Below are 12,149 nucleotides of genomic sequence, written 5' to 3'. Positions count from 1 at the left end.
ATAGCCTTGCAGCACCTTTTCTCCCCTTTCATCCAGATTCCATCATGCTTTCGGACTTGTCATCCGTCGCGGACAATGCCACCTTCTCAACAACCCCCTATCTCTCCACGCGGTCGCAGCTTTCCGTCGCAGTCTGACTTTCAGCTCCGAATTACACTCTCAACAGCGTCGCGATAAATAAAATCCTGTTTGAATCGCTCGTATGCTGGTGGCCGATCTGCCCCCGGTTGCCCCATGTCACATCCACTCGTGGCAGCAGTGTGGGAACAGCTACGGCGTCGTGACATAACCAATATCGTCAGGGAAATCATCGGTGACCATGCCACGGATGTCGCGATCTTTCAAGCGGAAGATGCTTCCGATGTCGCCAAAGTCGAGCATCTCATGCACGCCGTGTTCTGGATGAAAGCCATTTTTGACCTGCAGAGAACCTATCTGCAGGGGCTAACGAATTTTGACGATGGCCACCCCTCCTCCACTTCATATCTACTCCCCTCCGAAGTCATCTTCTCGACCCTTATGTACCTAGTGCAGGTGAAGCCGAAGTTGTTCCCGTGCACCAAACCAATCGCCTCGGAGCTGGTCAAATATAGACACTTTCTCGCCCTCACGTTACTCGCCGGTGCGCGACTGCTGCTGTTGCGAGGCCAAAGCATTCGCCATGAGATGAAATTCAATCTTGAACGTGCGATCAGGCAAGCATGGCAAGACCCGGAGCTGCCCGGTGCAGACAGGTTTATGGTCAGCAATTTGCTGCCAAAAGTCATCGATAGTATAGAATCCTCCGATTCGTCATCTAAAAGTCATCTGTTTTTCTCTGCGTCGCAGGGAAGTAATTCTAAATTCACGGCCATGGAACCTGTAAGTTCTAACTTGTATCTCTGTAGCCCTTCCTGGGAGCAAGTTCGGCTTACGCATGATAGAACTCCTTACTGGGAAACACCGAGACTCTAACAGACCTTTTATCGGGTCTGTTGAAGAAAAACACCGATCAGACAACGCCCTTCTTATCTTTGTTTGACATGCTATGGGCTGCCGAGGCGACCATGGTACAGTCCCATATCGATCGCCGCCGTATATCCCAAGAGCAAGGGGATAGCCTTGCTGCAGCACTGGACGGGGATGATACCTTTGAACACACGCGAGAGAACAAAATGAAGCTGGCAAAGACAGTCTTGGCGGCTTTCAACGATGAATTCACGGCCCCTCCGCTTCAAATCCTTGCGACGGTTGTGCTAAGCCAGAATTCCGAAGCTCATCCACCCCTCCAAACGCGAAGAATCCGGGATACTTGGGGTCAGCTATCTCGTATCAGGGAAGTCTGCGAAGCATCCCTGAGTCATCTGGTGAGATGGCTTATCAACCGAAGAGTCCAACTGTGGGGTTGCAACGGAGAGCTAGAGGCCACCTCGCACCACTATCAACAGAATCTCACCGAGTGGTTGCAGCTTTCACCGCTCCAAGAAGCGAATCAATCAAACCGTCAAGATGAAGTATTTTACGTGGTGGATTGCCCTGCCGTCCATTCAGTTCCCAAATCATTATTGGAGGAGCGAATGGATAAAAACGCTTGCGAGGTATGCAAATTCCCTCATGACGCGATCTCTGAATCGAATGTATTATGATAGCAGCGGAGGTTTAACATCGGGACAGCAATTACGAGCGAACTCCCAGATCCTAACTTTAAATATTTACTGCCCTTTGTGTCCAACAAACACGAAAATACAGCATGCACGCATGGTGGAATCCGCCAGGCTTTCCCAACCACGCATCGGCTTCGAATCGGGCAGTACCAGAAGCTACTCCTTTCCCGATTCTATGTCTCGAGACACGACCTCCTCGAGCTCCCTTAGTCATTCCACCAGCCATTCATCCGTCCGTATAGACTCAGGCGACGGAGCATGGAGTCCGATCTCGCCTGCAACTTTCAAGCCAGTATACAGTGCGATGAATAACAAGCATTCTCCTACTACACCCTCCGACCCACATGCCTCATTTTTGGCGCGTGGCAAAACCGATCATCTATATGAAAAGTCTACCACAAAGTCATTCCCGCGAGAACTGAAAAATGTCTCTCTACCCTTCTCTACTGGTTCTTCCATATTTCGTCGGGTGTCAGTGAAGAAGAACCATTTACCTCGTGAGCCCAGATTCTGCTTCTCTGCGTCAGGCCGAAGCCTTCTTCTTTGGGGTGTTGGAAGTAATTGGGTGACCAGGTTTGAGACACCTACTGCAGGAGCACAGAAGCCAAGAAGTTATCGATACGATGTTTCCGGTGTGCAGTACGTTGCCGCCGGAGACCAGCGCTGCGCCGTGATAGCCGCTGTTGGAGAGGTAAACGGCCTTCACCCATCTGCCTCCATGCAACTTGACCAGAACTGACAACGCATACAGCATTACGAGCTTCTGGTATTCAAGGGTGTTGGCCTCAGTGCCGAAGCTCATTTGCCGATCGAGATTCACGACCCATCCTTACCTCCTATCCATATGGTTATGTCTCGCGATGACCGATACATTGCGTTTACCCTCAAAAGCGAGGTTCGCGTTTACGAAATCATTGCGGGCGGTATTGTACGAGTCTCATTCGGTGATACGGGAGACCCCAGCGCATCTCTATATGATATGACTTCGGCTCCAACGCGCATCGCTTCACCCCTAGGAAATGACGGTACTCCAGGAGGGCAAGAAGCGATTATTGAAAGAAAGCTTCAATTCTCGGTTGACGGGAAATACTTCGTCATTGCGACACACCTTACTGACTGCAATGCCTATGTTGATGTGTGGGACCTGTCCCTGAAACGGTGGGATACTGTTCCTGGTAAATCGCAGTCGTTTAGGCTTTCTCACGTATGTCCCTTGAAATCCTAGCCTTTCTTTTGCACGCGTGACTAACAATACAAGCGAACGACTAACAACAAGGACCTCACCTGCGTGTTCTACGATAATGTTCACCATGCAGTTCTCCTACCTGCGTATTTCGAGAAGGAGTTTCCCAAATCATCCTCAGTCGCCGATAAAGACATGCTGAAAGACCCAAATAGCACCCGCATAACGCACGCAGCCCAGTCCGGCTCCGGGTCGCGGTTTGCCATTGCGAACGGCATGAACCAGATTTACTTGTTCGATTCCAATGCTAGTGGGCCTACGCGTGTGGCTCGGGTCAAGAAAGCCTCGCATAAGATCAGTTCGTCGGTTTTCCGACCCGGCTACTTGAGCTTGGCCTTCCCACAGGATGACGAAATTCTTCTTTTCTGGATGGATAATGGGAAATTGATGCTCCGGGCGGTGCGATTGCACGAGGGGACCCAGACATCTAAAGATTATGACTTGCGCTCTGATTTTGACCGGCTAATCCTTGAGCGGCCCACGGCTGATGTGCAACTCCGGCGAGCTTCACTGCTGTCCAAACAACAGAGCCCTGAGCTGGATGGGTACATATCCATCACCAGCAAGTTGGCTGAGCTACCATCGACATGATGTTCGATGAAGATACCAAGACTGCTTCCACATTAATTCTGGGGCATGAGATTGTGGAGGATCACATATATAAATCAATAATAAGTAGTATACTTCTGTATCCATCACATATGCCTATATTGTGAGATCACACCAGTAGTTGGTTCACAAACGGTAAAACCAATGCCTGAGGCCCGGGAGCTGGATGGATCATGCACGTCATTACCAAGACCGGACTAGTGCGGGGGAGCTTCCCCGGAATAATTGAGGTCCCGAGCCCCGAGGGGGTTCCATGATCATCGACCGTCACTTGAAAACAACAGAGTCAAAGACAGGAGGTTAGTCAGTTACAAGAGGTTACTACAGGTATGTTCTTCGTTATTGGGGGCCGATAGAGACTCTGTCGTGCCCAAAGTTACCCCATCCCAGTTCCCTTCTGCCCCTGGTGGATCGTGCGGGTGATCGACCGTCGGAGCTTCTGCAGCTTGTCAAGTCCAGCACCTGAGGATTGCGTGCAGCTGGAATGAGCTAATATTCGCATTGGCTTTTAGCAACTTCGGTGCAGATTACATTTCATCCCAAGCAACGTCTGCAGTAAGGGGTGAAAGGCCTTTGCCGTGTGGACGCAAGTCAAACCGGCTTCGATATATATGCCTTCAAGACGACGTCATCAATCCGTTCACTCTGACGCGGACCGCCTCGGGAACTCTGCAGTCGTTCAAGTCTGAACAACAACAGCAACAGCAACAACAACATCCTTCTTCCCCTTTCATTTGATTACCCCCCCGCACTACATCTATTGTCATGTCTCAGTCTGAGATTCGCGATGCCCGTCGGCCCTCTCAGGCCGAGAATCAGACCATTCTCAAATCTGAGATCCCTTTGAAAGAGCGCTTCTTCCGTTACTTTCAACATGAGATCACTGGTATGACCTAGTTGATGGACTGTGATCCTCTATGCACAGTCGGAGATCATCTGACACCCGTGCTTCCTGTAGCATTGCAAGAACAGATGGACCGTCTCGCGGATACCTCTCTTGTGGGAGGAGAGCGGACGGATGCGACCGACCACTGCCTAGCTGGCATTGCCCGATTGTCCAACGAAGTCAAGGATGCAGCGAGCTATATTCCCACATATGACCAGCGGATATATGCGGAAGTAGGTTGTAGAATGTGGCCTTGACGCGTGTCTTGTATTGATCCATCGTCTAGGCGATCAAGGCCCTCCAAGACAAGCTGGGTGAAACTCGGGCGACGGTCGAGCCACGCCCTAAGTTCAGCTTCAAGACCAAGAAGAATGCTTCGGCGATTTCCTTGTCGGATGCGGCCAACATCGTTTACCACCGTCGGAGTATGCCTGGATACCTTTCCCCGGGGACATCCTCAGTGGATTCATCCGCCGCGCAGACCCCCAACTATCCCTCCACGCCGTTGAATGAGCCCGATCGCATCCTGCAGCCGAGAGCAGAGATCGCCCCGACCTCTTTCCCAGCTATCCCCACGATTGATGTGGACGACATTGAAGAAAAGCCGAAAAACGAGAAGGGCAGGACCTTCGCGGCCACTGCTGTGTCATCTGTATCCGTGCACAACCATGTTGGGCTCCATATCATGCTTCCGTCCTCCGGTTCAACCGCTACGGTGCCTGCCTCCATCACATCCTTGCGCCATTGCGTCGTGGACATGTCCATCCCAACTGCCAACGGAAAGCCCTATGCCAGTCTGACGATCAAGGGTGTCAAGGAGAGCTTGCTGGTTTGCGGGCAGATTAATGGTCCAGCCCACATCACCGATGTGGAGAACAGTACTATCGTAGTCACCTGCCGCCAATTCCGCATGCACAACTGTGCCAATGTGGATGTCTACCTAAGCGCATCCAGCAATCCGATTATCGAGGATTGCACCAATATTAGATTTGCCCAGATACCAAGAGTATATGTATGTGACTGGGCAATGCTTCCTTTCCTGCCGCCCCGCTAACACATTGCAGGCGTTGGATCACGACCACCCGGACAGTGAAGACCACTGGAGCCAGGTTGAAGATTTCAAATGGATCAAGACAGAACCCAGTCCTAACTGGAGTTTGATTCCTCGCGAGAGCGCAGTCCCAGAGGAAGTATGGGCTGAAATCGTTCCTGGTGGCCCAGGATGGTCCCTCGACGACATTTTACGCGCAATTAACATTGCCAACTAGTGACTGCTTTTCCCCACATGGAATACCCATTTGTGGCTGCATATAGGTATACCAATGCAAATGCAAATATTCTGTCATGGGTTATGAAACGTTGGACGCAGATTACACACCTTGACTGGGGATCTCTCCACTATTAATTTAGCTGATCCATCTGGTTGCCATTATGCTCTCGTTCAGTTTGGGCCCTAGTGGTCTCCTCTATCACGTCAGTGGACATTTAATCTACTATGCTATGAAAGTTCTGTTGATTAAGGCACGTCAAGATTGCATTTATGGAATGGGCGTTCTCGGCCAAGTCATCTTTTTCCAGACCTGATTCTTTCGTTTGTACTTGTATTCGGTGCAGGCATCAATCGGAAGACCGACCACATGTCGGTTATTATATATTGTTAATCCAATGCTTGAATGGACATGTTGATGAACAACAACATCGATCTACCAATCTATCAGGGAATATATACACGATCTGGAGACCCTTAGAATTCCATCCGGAAGACCAGCACCTGGTTATCGATATTGTAACCCGATTCATCGGCGTACTTGTACCGCCCAAAGTTCATGTGCCCTAAGCATCTAGTCAGCTTAAAGTCTTCTACATCTACACCAGGGAAAGACTCACCATCCTGCGTCATAAAGTCATTATCGCTGAAGCTGAACAAGAAATACTCATTCTTCGCCGAGCCACGCTTCCTCTGTTCCGGCTCAACCGGAACCAGCGCGAAGCTCTCCCACTTCTCGTTCAACAGCGACGCATCCTGCGATCCACCATTATGCAGCCCGAACTTCGCCAGCTGCGACTCAACATTATAATCCAAGAACGAGCAGTACTCGACCGGCGTAATGCCGTCCTTCAACACGCCCTTGGAAGAAGCCACACTCGCCCCAACACCATCATACTTGCCCTTCAAATCCGTCGTCGAGTTCGCAATCGAGATCACATCCGCCTGCCGATACACCGACCTTGTCTCGTCCTGGCCATGCCCGAACCCAGAATCTCGCGAGAGGACCAAGAAATCCCCAGTGGGAAGCATGTGGATCTCCGACTGCGACGCGACCACCGATTCATTCTTCGTATAATCGTCATACTTCGGCAGCAGCACAACATACTCGTGCTTGTACACCGGCTTGCCCGAGGAAACATCATACTCCAGCAGCCGCGCCGGCTGCCGGTTCTTCTTCTTCGGCCCGCCCTCCTGGTTCAGCGCCGACTGCATCATAGCGTACAACGTCTTCCCGTCCGGCGAGAGAGTCAGCGCCTCCAGACCCTGGTTATTGTTCCGTCCGGTCTGCGGATCCTCCGGGTTCACCTCCAGCTCCGGGTCATACACCGGCGGACTGGCCGCGCTGAAACTCACCGTCCCGTTCCGACGCGGTACGATCGCCTCCGGCGGCTGGATCGCCAGCTCCATCGTCCCCTCCTTGCTGAATTTGTACACGTACGGCCCGTACTCATCGGACACCCAGAACGCCCCGTCGTTGTCGATGGCCAGGCCCTCCGGATCCAGGGAGATGCGCCTCCCGCCGGGTCCCGCGTCGCCGAAGCCGTCGCCGACATAGGTAGCTGCCGGCAGGGGCGGGTAGCCCGGGTAGGACGCGGCGCCGGTGACGTCGGGGTCCAGGCCGGTGGTGGGGACGCCGTCGGGGCCGGTGAGCAGGACCGTGTCGAGGTATTTGAGGCGCAGGTTCGGGGACGAGGGGTTTTTGGCTGAGGCGTTGCGCGCGAGGGTCAGCGTGAGGGCGATTTTGTGGATGCGCGGTTGGAAGTTTAGGGTTCCGTTGGTGTTCCTGGCGGTGTTAGCTGCGACTGTTACATGTATCCATCCTTGGGTGTAGGGTTGGTTCTATTTGTATGTATGTACCAGCCGCGGTCAGGTAGCGCATAGACGGTTCCTGAGTACGTGTCTCGCCCGGTTCGGCGCCAGGACTCTGGCGCAATGGCTATCGAGCTGCCGATTCCGCCGATCGTGTCGCCATACTTGTCCGTTGCGTTGGACGGGATGAACCCGTAGCCTTCCAGACCGGTGTATGCGTAGGTCGTGCCGCCGCAGGTGGTCTGGTTGACGACGGTGGACTTGGCTGTTACTGCTGCTGCTGCCGCCGTCCAGAGCAGTGCAGACAGTAATGTAGGCAGTTTCATTGGAAATACTAGTAGATACTAGCCACCGGACAACTGAACAATAGCCCTCAAGCTAATACTATTGCACCCGCAGTCAAGAAAAACAGATAAAGACTAATAGTACGAAGGGATGTCTGTCTGTATGTACATGTAGGAAATGAAAGGCAATCAATCCGTAAATAAATATCCCACGCGGATGACGATAATCCAGAGCGCATGCCTCGTTCGTGAGTTACCCTTTTGGCGGGACAGAATCGCAGCTGAAAAAAGGTACTCCGAGAGAGGCCAAGATCAACGTGGTGGCAGGTGTGCTTCCTATTCGCTCGGAGCGTTTAATTACCTTCCTTCCTGCCAGGCCAATGACGTTGCGGGGGACCCTGGCTGATGTTTTTTAGTCTGGAGATTTAGTCTGGAGACTATCGCGGTTTGGGGTGATGATATGTATGCATGCTTGCTTGCTTTGCAGGCACTTGATATGGGTGCCTCAGGTGTCCGCGCTGGGTGAGCCCTATGTTCTTGTGGAGGTTACCTTTTTTTTTTTTATATGTACTATTTATTACTATGGTATAGGCTGTTTATACGGAAGATGTGATGGGGTTTAATTATATATTCCTATGGACGGGTGATTATCTAACCTATAATGGGTTCCAAGAGGTTATCCACATAGGATAAAGCCATAACGTAGTTACAATATATACCGTCAGACAAAAGACAGTAAATATACTATCCGGTATTTAAATAGTCATATGTTAGGTCAACACAAAGCAAGCCAGCGAAGCACAATAACCAAGCGAGAAATAAACTACCGCGAAACCGCCGCGCTCTTAGGACTAAACATATCCGATCTATGTGTCGTGCCAAACAGCGCGAGTGACTCAATACTGCACCCAGAGGTAGAGAGCAAGGTAAAGTTGCAGCCCGAAGGTAATTCTCTTTCTAGCTCTCACAGTATCTGTCGATGTCCGAACAGGCAAAGCTTGGGCCAAGTATCGTGTCCATGGCTTTGATCCCGGCCGTGGCGACCTAGTAGGCCTGTCAGTTCTTATGGGGTGCCCAAGACGACCAGCTGAGTAGATGGGGATCTCTGACCTGAGGAAAATAGCCTGCCATTGCGACACAGGAGCCGCCCTCCTAGTAACAGATGGTTAGAGTGTCTGATGTGGGAAGTATGGCCAGCACCTACCTACCACCTGGTATCCATGACTGGGATATGCCTCCATTAAGTAATCTCAGGATGCCACCAATGGCAACGTCACTCCCACAAAGAATTGGGCCGGCCGCATGCCTGTTCCCTGAGACTTGGCCACAATGCCATTGTAGTCCTGCGTGATCTTTTGTTGGTCGCCAACCCATACATCAGCGGATTCAAAGCGGGTTCAGGGTCAGGTCCAGCGGGTGCCACTCTATGTATTCCATAGAAGTTAGCACTGTGAAGCCCCTGATTCCCCGAAGAACCCTGTTCCTGAATTAGATAGGGTTTCTCGTTCGATCGCGTTTTGTCCTATCACATTTCCGAGACCTCTTCAGCGAGTTGCGGGCAATCTGTTGCAGAGCATGACACGCCCTTCCACAAGTGTTCTTTACTATAGCAAATGCATAGTTGGTCATATGACTGGCTTAGAACATGAGCAGGATGGAGTGCTGAGTATTATATGAAGCGTTGTTTACGCCGCCCTAGGAGGACGAATGAGTCTGACCTTGAACTTCGCGCTCCCACCTCGGCAGTCTTTTTTCACCATTTGAAGCCTTCACTTCCCACTTCAATATGCTGCTACGTTTCCCTTTACTTGTGATTGACTTCGTAGTCGCTGTGACTGCCGCCAATTCGCAGCAAGTTTGGCTGGCCTGGACAATCGACAGATAGGCAAGCCAGCCTATTATCCTTTCCTCGGTCTCGCTACAATACAATCCGGGCTTCTGATGCATGGATCGGCTCATGGATGCGACTTCCCCATGCTGACAGCGGCCCAAACGAAATCATGCTAGCCCGACCTGTTTTTGCAATTCAACAGATGAAATAGTCGTGCTGATTCAATCGTCATGGGTGTTCAGGACAGCGATTTGTGTACGAAAACATCAGCCATACATCCGGGGGCGAGTCGCACCCATCCATCAACTCCAACAGGGGCAAATGGTCAAAGGGACCCTGCAAGTCTTCTGTTTGTGCTACAAGTACAGGACTCATCTAATCCGACTGAGGTTCTAGGTAGCTAACGCTGTCGCCAAAACCTCCGATGCGTTGCTGAACAAGAAATTCGCATGTTCTGCCAGCTCAAAGAAGATCCCGAAAGAGGCCTGCAGCTTTCATGCGGATCTTTCACGCGCCGCAGCCAGTGCACAAGGCCCGAATCGTCCCTTTTTTTATATATATAAAAGAATGTTATTGTGGTCCACATCCTCATACTACATAGAAATACCACGATCGTTGGTTTGCCGCATGTAGGGATGACACAAATGCCCAATCTACCCTACAGGAAGCCCTTGATCCCATGATCCAGAAGATGAGGGAGGCTGTGGCGGCGTATGGAAACCTCGAACAATATTGCGCGGGTTCAGTCTAAAACTGGCACATCTGGGTTGTGTTCGGCTTGTGACATTCTCTCTCCAGTCTCCTAGTTGCAGAATTTGGTGTAGGATGAGCAGCTCATGCGATTCCATCCGAGAACGAACTCGGTCTTACCATCTTGATAGCCTTCTTTACATGGTCTCTCAGCAATCTACAGTGCTCCATGGAGTGCACTTTACAGGGTTCCTTGGTTACTTGCGTCCTAGACTTGCTAGTGGCTTCCAAAAGGCCACTCTGTGTGTGTTGAATAACTGAAGTTGAAATAAAAAAAAATGATAAAGCTATTCAAAATACTAGAAAATCTATATTTTCTATATAAGATCTAAACAGTTCGACGATTAGGAATCGCTTCCCATACCACTCATAGTATCTGAGCCCACGTATCAATCACAGTCGGTGGGCTTTCCATTGAGCTTCCCAGGTCGCCCATGTCCGAGCTTCCATATGAGCTCTCCATGTCACTTGCGCTCCCGTACGGACTTCCCATCGAGCCCCCCATAGGACTATCAGACCCAGTAAAACTACCGGAGCTTCCATATGGACTCCCATAAGAGCTTCCCACGGGGCTAGTCGAGCTAGTCAAACTGCCCGGGCTTCCATACGGGCTTCCTGAGCTGCCGTATGGACTCCCCATGGAACTTCCCATGGAACTGCCAGGGCCAGTCAGACTACCTGTGTTTCCAAACGGGCTTCCCATGTTGCCCCAACTTCCCATGTTACTTGAGCTTCCCATCGTGTTCCCCATGGTTTCTGAGCTACCCATAGGACTGTTAGAGCCGGTCAGACTGTCGGAGTTTCCGAATAAGCTTCCCATGTTACTTGAGCTTCCCAAGTTACTTGAGCCTCCCATTGGGCTTGAGCCGCCCGAGTTACTCGAGCTTGGTGTGCCACTTGTATTAGGTCCGCTACTTGAGCCACCTGATTGAGATGCGGATTGACCAGATTGACCAGATTGACCAGATTGACCAGATTGGCCGTCACAGCCAAGATACACAGCTATATCAAGTTAGCATCTACCAAAAATCTCCCTTCTACCTCAACTGACTCAGAAGAAAACATGACAATGAAAACAAAAAAGGAAGGAAAATGAAAAGACACTCACACTTCGCAAAAAAAGCATAGCTCTCCGCATTACTCAACGCCGTCTGGGTATCAATATTCATAATCTCCCGATACCCATACACCTCATTGCCCAGCACGCCCTTGGTATGACCCAGCTCATGCAACGTAGACGTCCTCTGGTCCAGGACCGTGCAATCATCCGACGACGCCGGCAAATCAAAGTACGCAGGACAGGTATTCACCTGGCCGCGCGTCCCATCCGTGCTCGCATACGCGGTCGTGGTGAACGAGCCCGACTGGCAGTTGATGTTGCCGGGCTGGCAGGAGTAGGTGACGACGCCGCCGCCGGGCTGCGATGCTTCCTCGGCGATCTTCTCCAGCGCGCTGGCGACCTGGTCCATGGAGCTGGCGTCGGCGGTCTTGAAGAAGGTTTGGAAGAGCGAGGTGCCGTTGTTGGAGCGCAGGCTGCTTGCCCCTGCTGCCGCCATTTGGCCGGCGCTGGTCACTGCCGCGGAGACGAGTTGCTGTTGCGAGTCTGTGCAGTCTGTGTACGTTGCGCGGGGTTTGAGGAGCCCTGCTGTGGTGGGGGTGGTTAGGTATAGAGGCAGGATGATGCTGAGGACGTGCATTGTCGGGGCTGGGAAATAGTGGGTTGAGTTGATGTGTGTGTGTGTGTATGTGTGTGTGTGTGTGTGTGTGTGTGTGTGTGTGTGTGTGTGTGTGTGTGTGTGTGTGTGTGTGTGTGTGTGTGTGTTG

At 51.5% G+C, this 12,149-nt stretch overlaps 3 protein-coding genes across 3 annotated transcripts; 1 reads left to right on the top strand and 2 right to left on the bottom strand.

Moving 5' to 3' along the window:
• Positions 1–234: 234 nt before the first annotated feature.
• Positions 235–5,649, top strand: ABOM_005458 (uncharacterized protein; the record flags this gene model as incomplete). The annotated part of the gene is made up of 9 exons (XM_022532587.1): positions 235–861; positions 924–1,577; positions 1,654–2,334; positions 2,395–2,847; positions 2,902–3,375; positions 4,270–4,381; positions 4,454–4,614; positions 4,668–5,393; positions 5,446–5,649. 9 exons carry the CDS (start codon positions 235–237, stop codon positions 5,647–5,649), a joined length of 4,092 nt encoding a protein of 1,363 aa, XP_022389490.1.
• A 476-nt stretch (positions 5,650–6,125) lies between these two features.
• On the bottom strand, positions 6,126–7,804 carry ABOM_005457 (esterase-like/phytase family protein; the record flags this gene model as incomplete). The annotated part of the gene is made up of 2 exons (XM_022532586.1): positions 6,126–7,434; positions 7,509–7,804. Coding segments are annotated over 2 exons (1,605 nt in total), but the record flags the coding sequence as incomplete, so codon positions are not given.
• A 2,888-nt stretch (positions 7,805–10,692) lies between these two features.
• ABOM_005456 (uncharacterized protein) lies at positions 10,693–12,022 on the bottom strand (the record flags this gene model as incomplete). The annotated part of the gene is made up of 2 exons (XM_022532585.1): positions 10,693–11,327; positions 11,434–12,022. The coding sequence occupies 2 exons, from the start codon at positions 12,020–12,022 to the stop codon at positions 10,693–10,695; spliced, it is 1,224 nt and encodes a 407-aa protein (XP_022389482.1).
• Positions 12,023–12,149: the final 127 nt, after the last annotated feature.

This window comes from Aspergillus bombycis (genome assembly GCF_001792695.1).
Source record: "Aspergillus bombycis strain NRRL26010 chromosome Unknown contig00038, whole genome shotgun sequence".
NCBI classification, from domain to species: Eukaryota; Fungi; Ascomycota; class Eurotiomycetes; order Eurotiales; family Aspergillaceae; genus Aspergillus; species Aspergillus bombycis.
The sequence above is the reverse complement of the archived record's forward strand: the minus strand, read 5'-3'. Positions and strand labels throughout refer to the sequence as shown.